The sequence below is a fragment of the Batrachochytrium dendrobatidis genome (assembly GCF_000203795.2).
Source record: "Batrachochytrium dendrobatidis JAM81 unplaced genomic scaffold BATDEscaffold_9, whole genome shotgun sequence".
Classification (NCBI taxonomy): domain Eukaryota; kingdom Fungi; phylum Chytridiomycota; class Chytridiomycetes; order Rhizophydiales; genus Batrachochytrium; species Batrachochytrium dendrobatidis.
Genome location: NW_006281107.1, coordinates 722,931 through 745,773, shown reverse-complemented (window position 1 = coordinate 745,773; position 22,843 = coordinate 722,931). Strand labels below are relative to the sequence as shown.

Sequence of the window (22,843 nt, the reverse complement as noted above, 5' to 3'; positions counted from 1 at the left end):
ACCAACAACCACAATGAGTCTCGCTAGCAAGATTGGTCTTAATGACATCAAAGTTACTGGACAGCGAGTGCTGATTCGGTAAGATCGCTGTGGATTCGTCTTCATTCGTTCTTTATGCTCATGCAGCCATGAACTGGTTGATAGTGTCGACTTCAATGTGCCTCTTAAGGATGGCAAGATCTCCAACAACCAACGCATTACGGCAGCATTGCCCACCATCCAGCATGTCATTAATAATGGTAATCATGCATCGATATAAATAGATTTGTAACAGAACAGATTAACAGTGTCTTGCTCATCCATTGCTAGGCGCTCGCTCGGTGGTTCTGATGAGCCATCTTGGTCGTCCTGATGGAAAGGTCGTTCCTAAGCTCACACTCAAGCCTATTGCCGAGGAACTCAGTCGCTTGCTTTCCAAGCCTGTTACTTTCCTGGACCAGTGCGTCGGAGAGACTGTTGAGAAGCACTGCCAGTCCCCTGCTCAAGGTATGGTTTGTTCTAGTAGTTTGGCTGATGACTAAACCTAACTGATCTTCGCTTCTCAAGGCGAGATCATCCTTTTGGAAAACTTGCGTTTCCACATCGAGGAAGAAGGATCGGTCAAGGATGAGGCCGGCAACAAGGTATTTTATTCTATGGATTCATTGGACTGCTATTCCCACATCAAATGTTGTGCTGATTCTCGATCAATTAGACCAAGGCCAAGCCAGAGGATGTTGCCAAGTTCCGTGCTTCTCTTTCCAAGCTTGGAGATGTCTATGTTAATGATGCATTTGGCACTGCCCATCGTGCACATAGGTCAGGGTTGCTTGCTGGATGATCGTTTAATTGAATGTTGAGGTGTTTTTAGCAGCATAAAAGCCTATTTTACTGACTTTATAGTCCAGCTCTATGGTTGGTGTGGACCTCAAAGTAAAGGCTGCTGGTTTCCTCATGAAAAAAGAACTGGACTTTTTCTCAAAGGTACTGTTGCATCATCAAGAATATATAATAGTAGCATGTCACATTTTGAACGATCGATTCAACATTTGTATAGGCTCTTGAAAACCCCGAATCTCCTTTTCTTGCTATTGTTGGAGGGTAAGTCGACAAACAGTAGTGCTTATTGAATAGTCTTGAACTTCATTATTGTTTTTTAAATTTCTGGTTTATATAGTGCCAAGGTTTCTGACAAGATCCTTCTTATTGAAAACCTTTTGGACAAGGTCAGTTTTTATTGTAAAAATACTGAATGAATCTGACGTGAGTAGACGTGTTAACATGCTAAAAATAGGTGAACAGCATGATCATCTGTGGTGGCATGGCATTCACTTTCCTCAAGGTTCTTGAAAAAATGGAGATTGGAAATTCGCTTTATGATGCTGCTGGCGCAGATCTTGTTCCCAAGCTCATGGAAAAAGCCAAGGCAAAGGGGGTTAAAATCTACTTACCATGTGATTTTATCACTGCAGACAAGGTGCTAATTGATCTTGGTGTTTTTATAAACTGTACTGCTGTTATGGATCTGTTGATGCTAACTATTATGTATTTTAGTTTGGTGCTGATGCAAATGTACAATGGCTAATTTTTACTCTCATTAGTTGTTCAACTTTTCGTATTTTTTCAACTATTTAACCCATCTTTGAAACCTCTATAGACTGGCTATGCTACCAAGGCGGACGGAATTCCTGCCGGATGGATGGGTTTAGACCACGGTTCCAAAACTAACGCTGAATTTGGCAGTGTTGCCGAATCTTCCAAAACTATTCTTTGGAACGGACCTGCCGGTGTTTTTGAATTTGCCAAGTTTGCCTCTGGTACCACTGCTCTCCTTGAGTCGTGCGCCAAATCCACCAGCAAAGGTATAATAATCTAGCTGTTAAATATTAATTTGTATTTTTTCAGAAATTTAACGTGATGCATCTACCAACCTAAATAGGTGGTTGCACCATTGTTGGTGGAGGTGACACTGCCACTGCTGTTGCCAATGCTGGCCGTGAAGCTGACTTCTCGCATATCAGCACTGGTGGAGGCGCTTCGCTAGAGCTGCTTGAAGGTAATTATAACATTTATCCAAACTCATCAACGTTTGCTTTAGCTTTTAACACATGTGCATCTCATTGGCATTTTAATATATAATAGGAAAAATTCTTCCAGGTGTTGCTGCGCTTTCTAGCCGAACTTGATTGCATTTATTTGAAATATTTCAATAAACTGGCTTGTTCCTGACTGGTTATTTGATATATTCTTTTTTCCAATCGTTTGATGTTTGTTTACATGCCAGTTGTATTTACGAATGCTGCTGCCAACCTTGCATCCAATCTCAGCTTTCCGTCTAATTCAATATACCTCTCTGGAGCAATTTCCTTGTGCTGGTTAAGTGCATTTGGTATTGATCAATACGAGTAGTAAGATTGCAATAACAGTATGTTACATAATTTAAAATGAATTTACAACACTTTTTAAAAAACTTTACCTTGGCAAGACGTTTTTCAAGAATATGGATACGGAACAAGGCATCATTACAGAATCGAACATAATCATCCGTTTCTTCCACAGTCATCGAGTCGGCGTTACGCGAGTATATCAGTTGCCGCTTTTGGTATTCTGCAGTAACTTCATCCAATCTGCCTTGAATAATATTAGCCTTTTCAATTAAACGTTCTTTAAGACTTTTCAAGCATGCGTCTTTGATTGCCACTGCATCGTCTCGCTTCAAAGATTCGGGGTGTTCCTATTTTGATTGTCATTTGATATCAGTCGAGTATTCTATACTACATCACTATACATATAGTCAAAAAATGATTTACATAGTTGATGAGGAAAGGCGATAGGTAATCCAGATCTGCCGATTTAGTTTCTTCCTCTTCGCCCTTGTGTGTCTCTTTACCATTGTCGTCCGTTGGAAGAGTCTGTTGTTTTTAAATGCATTAGACATGATAAAAAGTGTAATATGAACATGGCTGATACTATGTGTACAGTTTCAAAAAACAATATACCGTATCGTTGTGAAGCGTATCGTAGACGGAAATGGCCAAATTGATTTCACGTTCTTCTGTCTGGCGCAGTCGAAGAATATCTACCAACTCACGCTCAGAACTTTTGATAAGCTGAGCACACATTTGTTCTGCACGCAAAAGTTCAGATAGTTGTATAAATAACTGCTGCTTCTTTGGCGGCTTAGCATACGGATCAACCTATGGGTGGTTGAAGAGTGTTTAGTAAACCACCAGTTTGGATTGAATGATTTTAATGCCAATATACCTCAAATAAATTAAGCAGTTCAACAAAATGGCCTTTTTGATCTGGTGTAGGCTTTCTAAACTCACGCATGGATGCAATAATTCGTCCGGTTTCAAGATGATAAATGACTCTAATCTATCATACAAAGCGTCTTAGTTATTTCAAACATAGCTATCAACAGCAAGCAATATTTGGTTTACCTTTTCTTCCTTGACAAAATAGGTTTTTTTGAAGATATCGGTTTGTGCAGGTATATCTATTTTTCAAAATAACCACACGCGGTTACAACCACTGCCAACTATTTGCAGTTCAAAATTCAACCATCTAATTACTACCTTTGTTTCTTGAGAATTTTTCGGTCATTTTAATCACAGACCCACGAACGCCGTCGTTGACTTCGTGTGTAATAGATCGATAAATCAATCGATCTTCGCGTTCTGTAAAGTACTCCATAATCTTTTTTGGACTTTCTAACCGCCTTACAAGACCGTCAGAACGTGCATTGGGATAAAAGTGTATTTCTTCGGTTTTGGAATCAATCAATATATGCTCTTTTAGTCCATGTGGTGCGCGGCCTGGATGAAATAATTCGTGCATCTTTTTGATACTGGGTATTCGAATTCGCTGATATAGTTTATCTCTAAAGTTTGGATATTAAGATGATGTGTTTAGCTTGAACAACATGTGTACATATAATTTCAATGAACACAACACTAACTTACCGACGATTTTCAAAATATTCGTGAATTTGACTCACCGACTTGGAGTCTTCCTCAATGTACGTTATTCTTGAAACCATTCCATCATCACGATGGTATTGTGCAAATGTTTCCTAAACAGAATGATAAATTTAAATGACAATTGAATTTTGTAGTCAACCTCAATACAGTATTTGCAAATCCTTACCATTTTCGCATCTCTATATGTAGTGTGTTTTGTTCCAGCTGGGCACCGCATTGCAAACTGTTCTTTTGAAATGGTTAGCTTGTCTACCCATGATGGAGTAAGATCCACAATGTGTAAATGCATGTCAAGGAACCACAAAGAATATAGTAAAATAACAGACTTTCAAAATTGTCCAAAGCAAAGTATATAGACATTTAAATCAATCAATAAAAGGATATCTCTGAAGTTGTTTCTACTTCATCTTCTTCGTCAGAAGCATTCCCATTGTTTTTTGACTGATCCATATTTGCACTTGAAACACCACCTGGCTGGGTATTATCTAACAAAACAAATTCCCATTTTGAATTGTCCCCAATATCAAACGAGATCCCCTATATTCACAATGTATTTAGCAATGTTGACAAAAGCAAATACAGTGATTTAAGCATTTGTATATACTACCAACATACCTTGAGACCATCATAGCATACTTGCATGTTTACCCAGTAGTTTCGAGAGCTAAACACGCTTTCCAACCCCAAATAGTGCTCGTTATCGGTTGAATAGATACTTCCAGTACTGGGTTCAATAAAAAAAGATTCGGCAATTTCTCGTTTTCCTGGAAGAACCAATACCCATGCATGAATACGAAGTCCTTTAAGCTCATCATCGTCATCATTTGCCTCCTAGTATTTGCAATGTGTTAGTCATATTTAAAATTTTATGTGATCTACAAGGTTTTAAATTATAAAACTTCTTGTCAATTCAATAACCTCGACAATATTTCAAACTGAATTTTACCGTGGAAACACTTTTTCGTGCAGGTGTTGTATCAAGACTATTTTTAGCAAGCTGTTGCTGTCGACGTTCTTCTTGCTTGACTAAAAAGTTACTTTTAAGTTGACGAGGAGGTTTGACTCGATATTTGCACGATGTGGATATACTTTCGTCCAAGCAAGCATCTTGATCCAAAAAGTTGGTTTGAGGTGGATCTACTATTGGAATACTTTGTGCAATTTTTTCCGAGTATGTTTTGGTTTGATCCATCAAGGTTATGTTGCATGAAGCATATCCAGAGATCACATAGGCATCATATCCCACGCCACGCAGAAATGACGTGAGTAATACAGACATATCGAAACAATTTCCAGATTGAATACCCAGTGTATATGTGGGAGAGTTCAACACTTTTGGCTATATGTGTAATGATGCATTCCATGTATAGCTCACTGGTTAGTATTTACAGGATCATGTCTAAATTATCGTTTCATTGGTTTAGATTGCTCGGTTCATATTGAACCCAAACTCTTGATATCAAATAAAAGTTACCAGTTCGTGAGGAGGATTGAGTTGCTCGTAGGAAATGAAATCGGCAACAAATGACGCGGCACTGCGGTAGTCATATAGTTCCTTGTAAGGCAGCTGAGTAGGTCGGATAGTTGAGCACACAAACTTTTTTGTGCCAAACTCGTTGCAAGGAGTCAAGAGCAGTTCTTTTCTTCCAGGATACAACTGACTATACTGTCTGTTGAAGTTTTCTACATACTGCACGATAAGCTGTTCCTTTTTTGAATTCGTGTAATAGGATGCAGGAACCTTTTTTTTGTCAACAAGCTGGTGAATAAGTTGATTTTTTTGGCGTTCTAGTTGTTGAATGTAGTGTTGTTCGTGCTGGTCCAGTTCCTCGACCTTTTGTTCTATACTTGGTTTATCCACTACCATTTCATCAACCACCATCTCACCCAAGAGTGGTGGTGGTGATGGTGGATTCGTCGCGTCTTCCATTAGCATCTTGAACTTGAGTTTGTGTTATGGCAAGAACAAAAAGGTTTGACTGGTAACATTTAAACATGCGAATTTTTCAAAGTGAGTGAATAGATTGTCAGATGTTTGCAGACTTGAAGACACGTTGAGTAGCCTGAATGAATATTGATTCCATTTGCTTATAATCTACAATGAATCCAGACTCGATCTTGCAGTCAGGCCTTCTGCCGCGTGACTGGAGTGCTTTGTGGTTGCAAGTTTGTGACCAACTTGACATCAATCAGATCGGTTTGAATTGAAATAATGACTACTCGCAGGTTTTTGGTTGGTGGTAACTGGAAGATGAATGGCAGCAAGGATCTAGTGGATTCTATCTGCACTGGTCTTAATACTGCTTCGTTTGCTGCCCATGTGCAAGTTGTTGTTGCTCCACCTGCTCCTTACCTGGCTCTTGCTCGTTCCAAGCTCAATCCATCGATTGCTGTTGCTGCTCAGAATGCCAGTCAAGGCAAGTAGTATGCCTTTTTGGTTCTGTTATTAATAACAAATGAGGTGTTTGGCTGATTCTTCTGATGGACGATATCTAGAAAAAAGTGGTGCTTTTACTGGCGAGGTTAGGTAAGCCAGCAATGCCTGATCATCCATCTACAAATGGATTTGGATCTATACTACAATCTAACGCTTATTCTATTTAATCTTATGTATATCTAGCATTGACATGCTTCATGATCTCTCCATTGACTGGGTTATTCTCGGTCATTCTGAGCGTCGTGAGCTGTATAACGAGTCTGATGATGTAAGTGTGAACCATCAAATATGACTTGCAACACATCCTGCTTGTGAATTGACTTGAATCTCTTATGATCTCAGTTGGTTGGTCGCAAGGTAGCTTTTGCTGTCCAGAACAACCAAAACGTAATTGCCTGTGTTGGTGAAAAGCTTGAGCATCGTGAAGCTGGCAAGACCACCGAGGTGGTTTTCCGTCAACTGAGTGCTATCTGCAAGCACCTCACCAAAGAGAGCTGGAGCAAGATCGTGATTGCATATGAGCCAGTTTGGGCTATCGGCACGGGCAAGGTCGCTACTCCTCAGCAGGTAAACGACTCTGGTTTAGGCATTTTCTCGACTGATTGCTAACTCTATTATAACTTGTATGGCTCTAGGCACAAGAGGTCCATGAGCAGATTCGTCACTGGCTCCTTGAACATGTTTCCTCTGCAGTTGCCGAGACCACCAGAATTATTTATGGAGGTTAGTATGAAATCGGTATTATTTTATTGTCAGTAGATTATAGATCTAACTATTGATTCAATCAGGCTCTGTTAATGCTAAAAACTCTGGAACTCTGCAGTCCGAAAAAGATATTGATGGGTTCCTTGTTGGCGGTGCATCCCTCAAAGCCGAAGACTTTGTGTCCATTTGCCAGAGCAGAGTTTAAAAAAATCACTAAACGCTTTTTTGATTTTCTACGAGTTTTTTTGTCCATTTGGGATGTTCAAGCGCATTCTTTTTTTCGATTGCAAGTAATCGCTTTGCAACGAGAATCCAATTATCACAAAGCTCTCTTGGGTTCATCAAGTCAGCCAATAATATTAGTGTCAATCATTTTATAACCCACCAGGAAAATATTTTAGTCGCTTTGATAACGATGCATCCATTAGAAAATCACTTACTGCACAACCTTGCGCAGATCCTGTTTATCATCCGATATCATCTCAATGTCCGCAGCATCGCACATTAGATTGGCGTTAAAGGAAATCAACTATATGAAAGTTTAATAGAGATGTTGCTTGCCAACTATATAGTGTCAATTTTAAAAATAGGCATACGCCATACCTCTTGGTTTAACTGTTGGAATTCATGATCCCATGTTTCAGATGGCTTTTCCCTTCCGCCTTTAATAAGTAGATGAACCATCCAGCTGATCATCGAGGTGTGTAATTTTGTATTTTCTGAGTTTAAACCCACAAAACAGCGAGTTAGTTGATTTATCGCTGAGCGTTTACCATGAATGTAAATCAAGATGCTTGGAGTATACCTTCATTACGCACATCCGTATCTGTATTCATTTGATCCAACAGTTTAGAAATCCAGTTTTCTACATGCAATGGAATTTTGTGTTGCTGTTTTTCGGCAGTGTTTGACAACGTATCTGAAAGAAAAACCAAGTTGGTTAACCACATACCAATAGCACCAATTCACATGATACTTACTAACTAATGCCCCAATTTGATCAGTCCAATGTGTTAACGATTCTTTCAACTGCGCTCTTTCGGATTGTGGAAGGGGTTTATCAAGATCCCGAGCACTGAATGCAGTTTGCCTATTTCAATAGTTGATGGAAATGCAGCATTGTCAATATCATTCGCAAAGATTTAGTCATCTATATATTAAAATCACAATGCAATTACCGGTCTTCTAGTTGATTTTGCAAGTTGATGACTTGAGATGCTATACCATCTTCTCCAGAAACGCGAAGGTCCAACTTTGTAAGCCACTCTTCAATATCTATTGCCAGTTTTTTCAGGACATCACTCAAGGATAGATAATCCTTGCCATTTGTACTCTTTTCACTCCGACGTAACAGTTTAAGCCCTGATTCAATCCAAAGTTCAGACATTTTGCGAATATACTTGATTTCTTCTTGCACAGATAAATCTCGATCGCTTGTGAATCTTATGGCAACAGCTGTGATTTGATCTACCCACTTTATCAAATGATCTCCCAAAGTCTTGATATCAAATATGTGAAACGCTTTGAGGAGCGAATGGTCAGATTCGATGGCATCCATGGGCTCGTTGCTGGTTAAATTTTTCAAAACAAGTTTCATATCCCGCTGCATTTTGGCCAAGATTTCCATGTTGCTATGATCTTCTTCAATCACTGATTGTGACAGTTTAATCAACTTGGCTCTCCATTCTCCAATCTTTTTTTCAATTCCACTTAATTCAGCATCATTTGTCTCGCTGATGGTAATAATCATGTGGCTGGTGGAACGGAGCCTTGAATACTCGTGCTTTTGTAGCAAAACCAAATCACCCACACCATGTTCTTCACCAATTCGTACAGCTAGACTTGTTGCCGCATCCATCCAGATTCGCTTCTCTTGTTCCGATAGCTTTACAGATTCTTCAAGACGATCACGCTGCATGCGATACAGCCGATGATACTCTTCAAGAATCTCGTCCGTATCGTCCGACTGTGTCAACACGGAGACCAACTTTTCCTGTGCCTCTTGAGCTTGTTTTGATACTTCACTATCGTGTTTTCGTACAAAATCCAACTCGCGAATCAATTCTGCAATCGTTTCTTTGGAGTGTAGCATCTCTTCAGATAGTCTTCGATTGAGCTTGCGTTGAGCAACAAGCTCTGTATGCATGTTTTTGATATGTTTAGGGATTTTGATAAACATGTTGGCGTACCGTTTTCTTATCTCGGCAATCACTTCGCCTCGTTCAACCATGTTTACCATGACTTGCCGAATGATTTCCTGAAAAACAGAATCGTATATTTTTTGCTCTTCCTGGATGATGCCAAGAAAGGCGTGCATTTCTGTTGGGTAGTCGTCTGTTTCATTTGCACCAATCTCTTCCAAAAGAGTGATCATGGCGTTTTTTAAAAGTGCGACCTCCTTACGCGAGGATGCGTGTATTGTGCGATGAGTTTGTTGAAATGGGTCTGAGACGACTGCCAATGAATCGTTGACCTGTTACGTTTCTTGGCAATATGTATAGGCAAAGCCTGTCAGTTTTGTTTGAAATAAAACATCTATTGGAATTTGACAATCAAACCATAGTATGAAAAACTTGCATTTTTTCCAGGTGAAACAGCAGCTACAATTTGCAATTCGGATGCGTCAATAGTGGGGCTTTGCGCAACTTTTTCTTTTGTGACGATGATGGGTTCGTCAATGGGTTGGGGTTTGGCATAAACAAATGTTAGATCTTTCATGACTGCTGGTCCTTTCAATGCATGTCGCAACTTTTTTTTATTGGCCGTGTCGTACACAGTAGCTACATCAGACTTGGTATGTGTCGTCACATTATGGCCAGTCGTAGGTTTTTCGGAAGCAAACGGGGTTTTCTTGGATACAGTGGCGGAGTGATGGGTCACTGCTGGCAGCTGAAGAGCGGGATTTCGCGTTTGGACATCATCCATTTGTGTAGTCGATTCATCCAAGGCCGCATTAGACAATGCTGTTTGAAATGATTCTGCATTTACTTTAGAAACCCTTTTTGACTTGACTGACCCTCTTCTATTGGTTAATGAAGAAAGTTGTGACGGGGAAGGTTCGCGGGGTTGTTGAGGCTGTCGTTTTGTTGGCTGGCTTATACGGTTTAAATCACTAATAAGCGATGCGGGGATGAACTCCATTAGGAATTAATAATGGTTTATTTTTATTGGAGAGGAAAGTTGCTTACGCATATTCATTTTAATATCAGAATTGGATGGTCGAGGACCATGATAGAGAGTAGTGGTATCTGTTTGCATTCGTCAAACCATTACAAATATACTTGATTAGCTGCCAGTATTCTTACTATATCTGGTTATTTTATAAATGACCATCAATTATATTACACCCTGGTAGTACTCGGACACCAACCTTGTTTTAGCGAGGCAATCCAGCGCTCAGAAAGAAAGCAGCGTACTTGCTCAAGCCATGCTCTACAAAATGCCGAGTCAAATAGTGAATGAGTATCTCGATATCACAAGCCAACATTTTTAAATCGTATTACACCGTATTATTAGGCTCACCTATCAGTATGTTCCATTTTGCCTGAATATGGCGGTTAGGATCAAGAAGAGAAGAAATTTACAAGTTTATAGCGACCTTCAATTAGATTGACTTTGCGTGACCATTCCTACTCTTCACTGCTATGGGATACAGCAGTGGTTCCATTACTAACACCATTTCTACTGGACAATGCAGCGGTATTAACAGAATCAGTATGAACTGCCCGTATCTCCATATTCCGTTGTAGTTTTCCAGCTGCTTTGGGATCATTTTGGAAAGGTAAAAAGGCATCTGCAAAAAAAGATACAGCCTGTCGAGTCTGCATATCGATCTTCTGCTCCAGATCCAAAATGACTTGTCTGATGGGTCGTTTGTCTACCGGAAACAAGATTGGACCAATCTGGGAAATGGCAATCGATACAGTAATAAAAAACTGGCGCAAAAGTTGAATTTTTTGTGACACTGTACGCCATGGAAGAATGTATGGAAATACATCAGTCGATGAAAACAGCCATGCTGCCTCTATTGCAGCAATGGCCAACAATCCTGAAAATCTCCAATATCTACCAAAATCCATACGACCAATGGCGCTAAAGAATGTTGATACACCAGCGGTAACTGCATAAAATGTCATCCAGTTTCGAATAGCTTCATGAAGAAAGTCACGCTCAGTCTTGCAGTATGAGCATTGAAAGGCTTCCATGCCAAGTTTATCTACAGTGATGAGACGCATTTAAAATGTCAATAATGGATGTGATCATAGCTGATATAACACTATATCTGCCTAGATTTGAAGTTTAACCATTACCATATGCCTGGCGCAAGAGCGGGTTCTTTAATGTATCGTATCCTTGTCGGATCATAATGTATACGTTCTCTAGATTGTGCTATTGATCGGAATATAAATGGTGTCAACAAAGTTTAAATCCAAGTATTCATCAACAGTGCAGATACTTACATTGCCAGATTTGTCCTATAAACGGATTTGAACAGATGAATACATTGTAGAATAAGTCAAGCCAATAAATGAACTGCGTCAAGTTATAATGTATAACACAAGATGAAACAACTCACAGGATGATATTGAAGCGATAGAGCTTTGTAACTTGCTCGAAGTTTCCGTTGATCAAAGTATGGTCCTATGCCAACATTGAGTAGATTGTAGAAGTTTGCAGGCAAGTTTCGCTCAGCCTGTATAAAACACATGGACTTGATGAGTACAGACAATACAAACTATACTGTTGAGAGGATCCAGACATGACAATGACTCTACAGACCTGCATGATGGTAAACACCAAGTAAGCAGTGACAATAATAGCGTATGCTCTATTGTAGTGACGTTTGTAACGAGGATCGTGTTGCTGCGGAGTGTTCTTTCTGCATGCAACATAATGATAAGCCATGAGAGTATTCTTTGTGACGAATGACTATTGATGCATGTAATCAGACAAGTATGAGTAAAACTAAACTCTAGAAAACGAATGTTATACTGGAATGCATAATTGCGTACTGGCACAAACGACCAAAAGACTATCTGCTGAATGATATCCATGATGAGCCTTGAACAACTTCAAGTTACGACCAACAACAAAAGCTACAAAGAATGGCAAATACAGCCGTATTCACGTAAGCTGAAACAAGTGTAAAGTAACCAGCTTCGTTTGGTGCGAATCTTGAAGTTTTTTAAAGTTTTAGTTTTTATAAACCGAACAAGTGTTCATGTCAGTCAATTCCATGTGTTCAGTTTTCAACTCTTCAAAACGAACGAGTGTTGAGCGATTGAAATGTAGTTTTATTCATAAACTAGAACACAAATATATCCGATATTAGAATACAATCCGACTTGTTGGCATGATCGTGTCGGATACTCTCGATTGAATATAAAATATCATTCATTTGGTCTTGTTTTGATGGGTTTCATCTATATAGTCTAGATTAACTTAAACCAATCGTATAAACAGAGAATTCATGTTTTCAAAAGATTACAACTGCTTGATTGTGCTGTCCGAGTGTTTCCGAAACATGATAAAAGTCAAGTTTTTTATATAACCAAAATAAATATTTCATCTCTACTGTCGCTAGCTGTAACCAAAATGTTTCGTAATTTCTATGTGTTGCACAAGACTGGAAAGTTATATTTTTCAAAGAACTGTAAGTACATGAGTCGATATTATGGAATTAGGTCTGCATGTCCTGACATGTTCAGACTTGTATTTATTATTGGCTGTTTATGCCAACTGTTGCAATATTCACATCTTAAATAGTTCAAGGCGATGTGTTGGACCAAGGGTATGTAGATTAATTTAGGAATAGTCTATAAAACAGATTTAACAAGTCTTATGGTTTTATAAATAGGCTTGTTGTTGGCTTTTCTTCCTCAATATCTAGTTTTTGCAAAACGCTGTTGGGTGAAGGTGTCCGAGAAGTTACTTCGCTTAGTGGTCGAATCGTGTACAAGGAAGTCGGAGATGTATGTATCTTTATGTCGTGTTTGGCTTTTCATTTGTTCATATGCAAGTGTGTTGATGACTGACTTAATGGAAATGATTGGCTTAAACTGGTTTAGTTTGTTTTTGTTGTTCATTGTAATCTGAGTATTTCGAGCAATATTGTGCAGGGAGTTGTCAGTGATGTGATTTCGATCTGCGAGGTTTGTGCAAGTCTTTTTGGTAATTGTTGATAACTTTACTCATTCAAATGGAAATATGGTTTGACCGAGTCTAGTTACTCTTTGGTGCTTCGCATAACTGGGATAAAGATACGTTTGATTTGTTTGGTGCACAGGTAGTGTTACATTGCAATCGGCCGTTCAAACTAGAGTGCTGCTAAGCTAGTGTTGGATTATATAGGATATCATCAACATGTACTTTGCACGTACAACATATGATCCTAGTACAGCTGTTGGTGGACTATCACAGGTAAACTACATATAAACTTGTGTCTGTATTTTGCATGGTATTTGATTCGATGCATCATTTTATTAAAATCAACTGTGTTATTTCTATTTGGCTATGGATAGGTCTTTGTAGATCGTGATGTTTTGGATAGGCTAGACAATCTGTTGGCATATCTAGAAAGTCAAGAAGGTGTATGCAGTAATGGGGCGATGCTTGTGCTTGGTGAATCTGTATTGCATTCACGTATGTCCTTGGTAGACACTAGAATGGTATATCATTGACACGGTTTTAAATATGTATACTGTCTAGTTTAAACATTAAACCTGTACACAACTGTTAGATTTTGCAATATCATAAAGCCCGTGGGTTTGGTTCTGTCAGTATTCGATACACACCTGTTTTCATATCAGGCGCATGGCGTAGTCTTTATTCTATTCGGATGAACAGCTTTGTCTTGTTTGTTACGACATTTATTGACAAACCGTATTCCCTGATTGAAAAGAAAGTCTACGAATTCCAAACAAACTTGATTCAATATCACTTGAATATTCCTATAGAGGTATAAGACAAGATGTTTAAAAGGCTAATATGCTATGACGAATCTAATTCAAACTATTGCGCGTTGATATAAATAGGAGCCGCCTGTGTTGCTTCGGTTATATGCAAAACGAGAGACACTTGCAATGCTGTACAATAATACCAAGACTGGTGCTACACTGTTTCCCGAACTTCGTCCTGGACCGGAAGTCCAGCAAAAGGAGATCTTGAATGCGTTTTGGACACTTTTTTCTGATGCAAGGTAGCAATAGTATACATGAAAATGATGGCAATTTAGTTGGCTAATAGATTAAACTGTTTATTTTATCAATACTATTAAAGCAATGCTCTTCGTGTCTCGGGTGTTACCGAGTTTTCCATTTGCAAAGAACTGTATAGATTTTATGCAAGGTAAGTCTTGTCTTGTATATACGAATGAAAACTGTCATTAAAACCCATTTGAATTCAGGTGTGAAGGAATTCACAAACTGTACGTTCTTTTTTCAAGCGAAACGTCGTTTATGGATGTACCCAATGCTGCGACTGAGATTCTCAAGAACATCAAGAATGTCGTACCAAAATAAAAACATAGCGATCAGTAGTAATTTGAGTCAATGTTGAACTGGACAATTGCTGATTTTTAATTACAAAACAACTGTCTTGACAGTAATGCTGTTTCTTGTTGAATTGTGACTTTCAAGATTAGTGCTGAATCGATAATTGAAATGACAGTTGAAATGAATCTTTCTTCAACATTTGCACTACTCGATGATTCTGCTTCCTACACACTCTATTGGTATCAAACCCACTCGGCTGGAAATGGCTGGTGACATGGCATTCTGGGGGTTTGGAGGCTTTCTAGTGCAGACCTGGCAGAACGGCATCATGAAAAGACCATTGCTTTCTAGTAAGTAACCATTGAATCGAGGGTGAATACTAGAATCATGATTTGACATGCAGCTCCAGCCATTTACCAGAATGAATTGTATTTTTATAACTAGTATCTAACAATATAACTGTTTAATACATGATGGTTTGTAGAGCCTCATCTTCATTTGGTCTGCAGTGCTATTGGTGCAGGTGTGGGCTACCTTATCCACAGACATTATTCTGGGCAAATGGACTATCTCGAGAAACAGCGGGATATGCTGGTCCGACGCAGAATGGATCGTATGAAGCGAGACGGCCTTCTCGACTAAAAAATAAATATATGCGTTTTTCAGCAATCCATCTAAAAGTCAGTAGAGTTCAACTACACAACATTGAATGAGAATGAATGCGCTTTTAAGCAATGGCTGATGGGCTGAGAATACGTCAAGACAGAAAAAGTAGGATTCATGCAGTTGCAAGTTTAGATTTACAACTGTGTTCATGTAAAATGGAACGTCTGGGTTTTGCCATCACACTTTGGAATAGACAATCGTTACATTACTTTATACTGGATAAATATTCTCAATTCAATCAACAATGTTTATCATTTGATGAAAAATATAGTCTAGAGTTGTAATCATTGTACGATCACCCGATTCACAACACTCCAAATATTGGAGTTGATTATTGCCAAACCCATCTCAGATACGTTCGCGTTCTAATTCAAGAGCAGTGATCGCAAGTCACAGGAATACAACTATACATGACAATCACAAAAAGACTAAAGAGTTCAAGAGACAATACTGTTAGTAAACCTTGAAAGTTGGTTGTTATGCACTTTGACACTGCTGTTTAGTAGCTCATTTTACGTGAATATGACTGTCAACAACCATTGATCATTATCTATAAAATCATTAAAGTTTAAACAGAATATTTATGAATTCAAGTCAAGTCTGTTCAACATTGATTGTCGAGTTGATGTTGAAACAAGAATTTAGATTGGAAATGCTGTTTGAAACATTTGTATTCTTTACAAGATTTGTTCGTCACTTACCCTCGTATCACACCACGTCGTGCATGTCAGACCCAATAGTACAGGATGTATGGGCGGCTAACCTGGAAAAGGAAATGGCTGTTATTAGAGACATAGTAGAACTATATCCCTTTGTAGCCATGGTGTGTATAGACTGTGTTTGCAATCCGTTTTGTTCTACTTCAAGTCTGAAGATTCTATTCAGGTCAACCCAGATGTCAAGTCTTGAGCACTTGCAGGACCAGATTCATTTTTGGAATATACAAGTCGTCAATCCCAATACAAAACTGTAGTTGACTTACACTGTATTTGTATTAGCTTTTGCTTACAGAGAAACTAGACTACATGTTGACTTGAAATTCTGTCATCTACATCAATCCATCTTGAGCAATCTTTATATGCTAACAAGTCTTGCATAAACTCATTTTTGTTTATAATTCTAAACAGGACACAGAGTTTCCTGGAGTCGTTGCAAGACCAATTGGCAATTTTCGTACTTCATCAGATTATCATTATCAAACGCTACGGTGTAATGTAGATCTTCTCAAGATCATTCAGCTGGGATTGACATTTTCAGACTCGCATGGCAACTTACCTCCTGGGAGAACAACATGGCAGTTTAATTTCAAGTTTAGTCTCAGGTAGTGATGAGCTTAAACTGGTCTGGCTTGGAATATCAATCTTTTGGAGTTTGAGATTTGACTATATATTATTTACGGATGTTGTGTTCTAACATGTAACAATGGTTTTGTCTGAATCCAAATTATTGTGCAATTAGCGATGACATGTATGCACAGGACTCGATTGATTTACTCACAAAATCTGGTATCGATTTTAAAAAGCATGAGAAATATGGCATTTCGGTGGAGCAATTTGGAGAACTAATGATTAGTTCAGGACTAGTTTTATTGGATGATGTTAAATGGATTTCATTTCATAGGTATGTCGTTTGTAATGCTCGTTTTCATTAGTGTTCAAGAAAATCAAACTTTAATGATTACCATGGCTGTTGACTAACACGGAATGTGTCATTCTAAATGCATTATCACTATCGAATTTAGTGGATATGATTTTGGCTATTTACTTAAAGTTGTTACTTGTCAGGAACTTCCTGCAGAGGAAACAGCATTTTTTGAACTGCTTAAATTGTATTTTCCGTGTATTTATGATGTCAAGTTTTTGATGCGAAGCTGCAAAAATCTAAAAGGAGGACTACAAGATGTTGCAGATGAGCTTCAGGTACACTCGACAGATTTGGTCAGCTTTTAAAAAATTAGAATACTTATTTTCATTGACTTCATCTAAATTTATCCAGGTAGCACGAGTTGGGCCACAACATCAAGCAGGCAGTGACAGTCTGCTTACATCAAAAACGTTTTTCAAGATGCGTCAGCTTTATTTTGAAGATACTATTGACGACGAAAAATATTTGGGATGTCTTTTCGGATTAACCGGTTTGATACCCCAGGCAGTATAATGACAATGAGTTTGAAATTTAAAGCTATCTAGAACCCATTCAATTATTTTGAGGGTGGATTTTATTATTGAGAAAAGTGAGGAGTGGCAAACTTGATGATGGACTCGTAGCAAAAAAATAGAATGGCTGCATTGGGAACAACACGCATCAAGTGTGCTGTCATGCCACCGTACAAAGCAGCAATACCTTCTTCTCTGAATATTACTTTGGCTGTTTGAATAAGCCCAATGTATTTGATGACTCCGTCTACGGGAGTTTGTCGCATTCGAGTACGGATCACCTAATGATTTAGTATTTGGTTAAAATTGCTAATACTCTGCTGATTTCAAAATGTAATACGCAAACAGGCCAAGGTAATGGTTGGAAACATAAGCCAAGTCATTTACCTCGTGTGGATATGTGCAAACAGCTGCAATAAGTTTTGCCGATGCAGCGACACCAAACGTTCCTGTCCAATCTAAATACGTAGTATGACGCAACGGTTGAAAATGCAAGATTGTTTAGTCAAGCAAATCAAAATCAAACAATGCAGTTGTAGTGTTCAAACTATCTGATATTTTTACATACCAAGATGAATATCATTAGTAGGAAGCCCTGCTAATCTAGCAGTTTCTTTTTTACGCTCGAGTGCAATTTTTTTGAAATACTCGTACATGACAAATTGGAAAGTTGATTCGGCCAATCCTAGATATGCTAATTTAGTACATAATGCAAGTGAAGCTGGTGATCGAAAACACGATTGTATGGTTTACTAACCGAGAACACTGGCAGATAGACCTCTATATAAACCACGAATGCCTTCGTCTCTAGCAACTATGTATGCACAATGGAATGAATTTTTGTATGTTTGTAGAGATCTTAATGTTGGATCTTCTGATTGCAATTGCTAAAATCAAAATAGATGGATAGTATCAGTACAGAATAAAACCAGTCACTTGAATATACATGGACATACTCGATGGTTTGATAAAACTTACCATTCGAGTTTTTATAAGCCAAATTGGATTGGTGACTGTTGCTGTTGCCAAACCAGCTGTAGCTGCAGATAAAACATGAACTAGCGAAGTTTCTTTTCCGCGGTTCAAATCACTATACACATGCTTGCCTTGACTGTATACTGAAAAGTAAATTGCTCTTTTGAAACAACGTGAAATATTCAAGTATTAATGATTTAAAATAAATCCAAAATGCAATTTAATAAATAATTATGGTACATCAGGGTAGTTTTAACTCGATGCTGAAAAGCAAATTGGGTCTACCTAGCAGGAACCACACCAATTAGATTGGGACCAAGTCCTTTCCACAGTGCACGAATGCCTTCTTTTTGATGAATAGAACTAAAAAACACGATACAAGCAACACGGTTGATTTGTAAAATACACTTGTGAGAACTACTAGAACCAACATATTCGCAAAGATTGTCTAGTTTCTCTAGAGCGTGGAAATACCTCAACAAATTGACTACACCTCGAACATGATGCATTGCACCTGCTACTGGGTTTTTAAAATGCATAGAAATCTCAGTGCCTCGGTAAAGTGACGACTAAATTTAAAAGGTTTTGATCAAAATATAGATCAGAATTTATATTAAGCACCTGGTGAGATTTTAAAAATGAAGAGCCCAACTGTTCTAGATTATGTTGCAACGATCCAAGACATATTTGATTACCTGTAGCCGAGTCTTGACGACTTCCAAGGGACATGTAACTGCTGCACCAACTATTTCAATCAAGTGTTGTATTGAATGTTTAGTACAAGATCCAATCCAAATAAGCAACGTTGAGTTTAAAATCAATGCGGTTAGATATTGAAATTTGTTGGTATAAAAACTGCAGCACAGACTGAGTTATAAATAGTTTGGAGTGAATGGATGAGCAGAGTGTAAGCTTACTAGTTCCGCCAATGCCACCAGCCATAAAGTGCAGCCAAAAAGAAGGTGGAGATCGCTCTGTTGTTAAAGACATTACGCCAGTGATTCAATGTCGTAATTTATGTAGATAGAGCGACAACAACAGCAGATGTTCGGTTGACTAGCAAGTTTCTGTTAAACTTGAAATTGTTTTTAATGAAATTTCAAGAGATTAAAATTACAGTCTGGACTCTAAATATACAAATTAAACAGCACAGACCTTAAAAACAGTGTTTTCACGTGAGTATAACAACGCATACAACAGGAATTCTCCGATAAAAACAGCCAATCAATGAACTACATGTGATCACAGTTTGTAATGATTTTCTTTTGTGCAAATTTCCAGTCGCAAAACGTCAAATTTTACTGTTGCAGAAATCCTTTTCTTTCCACAGAAATTCAGATTGTGAGTGACTGTCAGCTTTGTCTTGGACTTCTTTGGAGTATTAATGAGCTAACTCTGTTGGTATAGAAATGGCATCTCCAGATATTGCTTGGTTGATTACCCGAAAAAACTCTTGCTTTCTTGTAAAGCGCAACGGAATCCGGCTTTCTCGTGAGCCTGGCAACCTTCGCAACTTGCACTCCTTCAAGTACTCTGGTATTGTTGGCAAAAAGGTAAGCGATTTGACGATCAATACCGGATACTAGCCGGATCTATTGGATTTCTTTGTGTCTATTCTGAGACATGACTATTCGGACGAGATTCAAGTAATGTTGATGCTCATCAATTCATGGTTTTAGGTTGTCGATATTTCTGCTAGCGCCAAGGGTGTTGCCATCACCCGTAAGAAGACTACCGTTTCTTGCGCCAAGCCATCTGCATCCACCACCACCGTAGATATTGCTGGACCTACTCGTTGCGCTGCCAAGAGCATCAAAAACCTTGTCAAGTTTTATCGTGGCGATCTCCTTGCTGATGCCCTTGCCCGCACCTCTCGCATCCTCGAGTCGAAAAAGACTCCCAAGCCTCTCAAGACCAAGTCTGTTCGTGGCTCCAGAGCAAAGAAACTTTAGTTTAAATAAAAGCAAGTCCACAACTTTATTGAGCTACTAATTTGCGCAGTGTTTGCAATCCTTGAATATTTAATGCTTGAATTTGGACTCTGCCTTGGTGTATCAATGTAACTGTGCCCAATGTCTTGCTGCTTACAATCGTGCTGTCTTGAGTTTCTAAAACAGTTGCGTCCAGGATCTACGCGATATTTTAATACATTGATCTCGAGTCAAGCAATATGCTTTACAGCCTTGCATTACAAATTTACCTTTTCAGTAAGTGTCTGAATCAGCTCTTGTCGGTGTTTGGGATCTCGTAGTGCTTCATCGTCTCCGTACATCTTTCCAGATGACGTTGCTATCACTTTGGATGTTCCCAGATGCATTTTGCCTTTAAGGAATCCAACGATCGGTTTGGCAATCGCATGTCTTTTGCTCGGTGTAAATAGAGTATTACTCCATCCCGTGTGCGACGCAATCTGCATAAAATGCTGGTTTTAGCAAACTATTGTATAATATACAGTTGGGCTAGAGGCTTTGAAAAAACTCACACTTCCGTCGATCGTGCAGTAGCGCATTTGCTCGTGTTGTGGAGAAATACTTAGACCTGTCGATGGAATATCTTGTTTGGATAGTATCAAACAGCGTATATGAAGTTGGCTGGCAGCGTGTTGTACCTCCAAACTTGTCATGGCTAATTCTGTCGGACATAACAACAATGGCATCCAGTCAATCACATCTGCTGGAGACCAATCTAATTACACTTAAACCCGTATAATTAGCATATCAATCTATTCCTGTATCTCAATTTAAAATCACTTGCCCACTGCAACCACAAGAGGTCTTGGGGCACCATGTACTCTGGTTGAATCAAGCAACTCTGCCGCCGATATAGCTAATTGAATATCTGTTGCAATAACCAATTTCGGATTTGGTTGTCTGGCAACCGACATCACGTCAGAATGATATACAAGTCGCATCTTGTTTTCTAGCGTGGCAGAAGACAATGGCTGTGATGCTGTAGCCAATTGTGTTTTTCTCAAATCAGACATCCTAATATAAAGTTGAAAGGTGTTGAAGCATTTCAAACTTTCAAGCAATTCTATACGCCAAGAATTGACGAGATCAAATCAAATTTAACTAGCATGCAAAGTTGTTTTTACCATTCTCCTTGAATATTGGCATAGATAAAAGCTTCCTTGGCATGTGCTGACAACATATGAATGGCAGTTTGATCAAATCCTCCAGCACAAAGTAGTCGATCAACCAATTCGACTAAATCAAACATATGACCGCATAAATCACTAATAAACACGATTGCAGCATGGTCACTCAATGCCTTGTCTGAAAATAAAAATAAACGCTTAGTATTCTGCATCACTTTGACTACAATACAATAATGTACAGCTGTCAAGTCTTACGAATTTTTATCCAGATTTGATTAATTGCTTTTGCAAGTCGATGAAAGTATTTCCTGGGAGTGGTATTGGCTGTTGAAACCACACAATCTAATGCATCAAAACCGGCTAAATCGGCTCGTTTAGGAATTCCTTCAGATAAACTCAAATCACCTACAAATCCAATCTATTCAAATCATCAATATTCGGCAGTTTTGTTGATATTAACAGTTACAGTTCAAAACCAACACCGTTTTTACTAATGAAACATACTTTGAAATTGTCTACTTGCACGATCCATGCTGTACAACCAAGAACAACTCCAGAGCTCTGTCCACATACATGAATGTTTCCTAAATGCTACGCATCAAAAATCACAAACTCAGTTTCATCCTGTAATCAAATAGATCCAACACATCATTTAATCTTGGATCGATCCAAAATCAATCTATTTTGTACAAGTTACCAATTTTTCCCCAAAGCGGACTCGAGTAATCTTGTCAAAACTGCGATGGACATCGGTTTCTGTAAATGGAAGATCTACATCCCATCCAAGCATTTTTGGACCCATTATATTCTTTCTATTCCTACATCTTGACAACCATTCTAATGTGCGTAACCTACAAATTAAACAGTTTAAAAAATTACCATCAAAGTCTATTCAAATGTCTGGCATATCAGATTGAATAGCTGCAACATGAATTTACAACATGAAATTACCTTCCAAAATCAGCTGTTGGTTCACTGCAAACCACATCTCCTTGAAATGCTGTATACATCAAAGCAAAGGGTAAACCAGTAATGTCCTGAAACGAGAAAACAAGAATCAGATCAATCGTTGCCCAAGGAAGTGTGCGAAATACATCCGGAATCAATGTGTGGCCAGTTGGTGGTATATGAAGGTTAAGTCGAGGCAATCCACATCCAATTAAAATGGTTTCTTGGCCAGATAGTAACAGCCATTCTACAGATTCATATTCGAACCGATGCTAGAATAGCAATGTCTAGTGTTAATACTGCATAAATGACCTCATAACAATGTGTTATCTGGATTCATTCAACTCTACCAACTGCATTTTTGTCAAGTCTTGGTGAAAATATTAATGTGGAAACTCGAACAT

At 38.6% G+C, this 22,843-nt stretch overlaps 12 protein-coding genes across 12 annotated transcripts; 6 read left to right on the top strand and 6 right to left on the bottom strand.

Moving 5' to 3' along the window:
- Window positions 1-13: 13 nt before the first annotated feature.
- On the top strand, window positions 14-2,214 carry BATDEDRAFT_20186 (phosphoglycerate kinase; the record flags this gene model as incomplete). The annotated part of the gene is made up of 13 exons (XM_006680232.1): window positions 14-78; window positions 145-239; window positions 310-486; window positions 547-623; window positions 695-798; window positions 888-963; window positions 1,037-1,080; window positions 1,157-1,205; window positions 1,274-1,456; window positions 1,534-1,551; window positions 1,637-1,841; window positions 1,919-2,035; window positions 2,122-2,214. 13 exons carry the CDS (start codon window positions 14-16, stop codon window positions 2,163-2,165), a joined length of 1,254 nt encoding a protein of 417 aa, XP_006680295.1. The 3' UTR covers window positions 2,166-2,214.
- On the bottom strand, window positions 2,138-5,898 carry BATDEDRAFT_90078 (uncharacterized protein; the record flags this gene model as incomplete). Its single annotated transcript, XM_006680431.1, has 13 exons — window positions 2,138-2,351; window positions 2,456-2,713; window positions 2,790-2,891; window positions 2,979-3,176; window positions 3,244-3,357; window positions 3,423-3,478; window positions 3,558-3,862; window positions 3,945-4,054; window positions 4,129-4,287; window positions 4,365-4,499; window positions 4,578-4,793; window positions 4,909-5,301; window positions 5,437-5,898. The coding sequence occupies 13 exons, from the start codon at window positions 5,896-5,898 to the stop codon at window positions 2,253-2,255; spliced, it is 2,607 nt and encodes an 868-aa protein (XP_006680494.1). The 3' UTR covers window positions 2,138-2,252.
- Window positions 5,899-6,174: 276 nt separating this feature from the next.
- BATDEDRAFT_90075 (triose-phosphate isomerase TPI1) lies at window positions 6,175-7,342 on the top strand (the record flags this gene model as incomplete). The annotated part of the gene is made up of 6 exons (XM_006680509.1): window positions 6,175-6,379; window positions 6,459-6,489; window positions 6,583-6,667; window positions 6,742-6,966; window positions 7,035-7,122; window positions 7,188-7,342. 6 exons carry the CDS (start codon window positions 6,175-6,177, stop codon window positions 7,307-7,309), a joined length of 756 nt encoding a protein of 251 aa, XP_006680572.1. The 3' UTR covers window positions 7,310-7,342.
- A 198-nt stretch (window positions 7,343-7,540) lies between these two features.
- On the bottom strand, window positions 7,541-9,478 carry BATDEDRAFT_26298 (uncharacterized protein; the record flags this gene model as incomplete). Its single annotated transcript, XM_006680291.1, has 5 exons — window positions 7,541-7,633; window positions 7,708-7,823; window positions 7,910-8,023; window positions 8,085-8,194; window positions 8,283-9,478. 5 exons carry the CDS (start codon window positions 9,476-9,478, stop codon window positions 7,541-7,543), a joined length of 1,629 nt encoding a protein of 542 aa, XP_006680354.1.
- Window positions 9,479-9,639: 161 nt separating this feature from the next.
- On the bottom strand, window positions 9,640-10,245 carry BATDEDRAFT_26297 (uncharacterized protein; the record flags this gene model as incomplete). The annotated part of the gene is made up of 1 exon (XM_006680290.1): window positions 9,640-10,245. One exon carries the CDS (start codon window positions 10,243-10,245, stop codon window positions 9,640-9,642), a length of 606 nt encoding a protein of 201 aa, XP_006680353.1.
- A 488-nt stretch (window positions 10,246-10,733) lies between these two features.
- On the bottom strand, window positions 10,734-12,203 carry BATDEDRAFT_90074 (uncharacterized protein; the record flags this gene model as incomplete). Its single annotated transcript, XM_006680430.1, has 6 exons — window positions 12,117-12,203; window positions 11,884-12,033; window positions 11,681-11,797; window positions 11,565-11,579; window positions 11,415-11,493; window positions 10,734-11,320 (listed from the first exon to the last, which is right to left on the bottom strand). The coding sequence occupies exons 1-6, from the start codon at window positions 12,156-12,158 to the stop codon at window positions 10,734-10,736; spliced, it is 990 nt and encodes a 329-aa protein (XP_006680493.1). The 5' UTR covers window positions 12,159-12,203.
- Window positions 12,204-12,699: 496 nt separating this feature from the next.
- On the top strand, window positions 12,700-14,624 carry BATDEDRAFT_26295 (uncharacterized protein; the record flags this gene model as incomplete). Its single annotated transcript, XM_006680289.1, has 11 exons — window positions 12,700-12,757; window positions 12,871-12,895; window positions 12,962-13,076; window positions 13,173-13,256; window positions 13,331-13,390; window positions 13,456-13,524; window positions 13,626-13,772; window positions 13,844-14,062; window positions 14,139-14,302; window positions 14,383-14,451; window positions 14,510-14,624. 11 exons carry the CDS (start codon window positions 12,700-12,702, stop codon window positions 14,622-14,624), a joined length of 1,125 nt encoding a protein of 374 aa, XP_006680352.1.
- A 184-nt stretch (window positions 14,625-14,808) lies between these two features.
- Window positions 14,809-15,239, top strand: BATDEDRAFT_90167 (uncharacterized protein; the record flags this gene model as incomplete). Its single annotated transcript, XM_006680508.1, has 2 exons — window positions 14,809-14,947; window positions 15,082-15,239. 2 exons carry the CDS (start codon window positions 14,809-14,811, stop codon window positions 15,237-15,239), a joined length of 297 nt encoding a protein of 98 aa, XP_006680571.1.
- Window positions 15,240-15,983: 744 nt separating this feature from the next.
- On the top strand, window positions 15,984-17,443 carry BATDEDRAFT_90073 (CCR4-NOT core DEDD family RNase subunit POP2). Its single transcript, XM_006680507.1, has 5 exons — window positions 15,984-16,086; window positions 16,391-16,584; window positions 16,722-16,883; window positions 17,005-17,182; window positions 17,259-17,443. Exons 1-5 carry the CDS (start codon window positions 15,988-15,990, stop codon window positions 17,418-17,420), a joined length of 795 nt encoding a protein of 264 aa, XP_006680570.1. The 5' UTR covers window positions 15,984-15,987; the 3' UTR covers window positions 17,421-17,443.
- A 27-nt stretch (window positions 17,444-17,470) lies between these two features.
- On the bottom strand, window positions 17,471-19,384 carry BATDEDRAFT_20179 (uncharacterized protein; the record flags this gene model as incomplete). Its single annotated transcript, XM_006680231.1, has 9 exons — window positions 17,471-17,700; window positions 17,807-17,877; window positions 17,988-18,104; window positions 18,177-18,306; window positions 18,398-18,554; window positions 18,680-18,757; window positions 18,869-18,963; window positions 19,090-19,139; window positions 19,312-19,384. The coding sequence occupies 9 exons, from the start codon at window positions 19,382-19,384 to the stop codon at window positions 17,485-17,487; spliced, it is 987 nt and encodes a 328-aa protein (XP_006680294.1). The 3' UTR covers window positions 17,471-17,484.
- Window positions 19,385-19,803: 419 nt separating this feature from the next.
- BATDEDRAFT_35560 (uncharacterized protein) lies at window positions 19,804-20,374 on the top strand (the record flags this gene model as incomplete). The annotated part of the gene is made up of 2 exons (XM_006680354.1): window positions 19,804-19,947; window positions 20,074-20,374. The coding sequence occupies 2 exons, from the start codon at window positions 19,804-19,806 to the stop codon at window positions 20,344-20,346; spliced, it is 417 nt and encodes a 138-aa protein (XP_006680417.1). The 3' UTR covers window positions 20,347-20,374.
- Window positions 20,375-20,582: 208 nt separating this feature from the next.
- On the bottom strand, window positions 20,583-22,798 carry BATDEDRAFT_26291 (uncharacterized protein; the record flags this gene model as incomplete). Its single annotated transcript, XM_006680288.1, has 9 exons — window positions 20,583-20,816; window positions 20,877-21,079; window positions 21,179-21,378; window positions 21,489-21,711; window positions 21,747-21,909; window positions 21,996-22,082; window positions 22,189-22,342; window positions 22,443-22,711; window positions 22,790-22,798. The coding sequence occupies 9 exons, from the start codon at window positions 22,796-22,798 to the stop codon at window positions 20,583-20,585; spliced, it is 1,542 nt and encodes a 513-aa protein (XP_006680351.1).
- Between the last annotated feature and the right edge of the window lie 45 nt (window positions 22,799-22,843).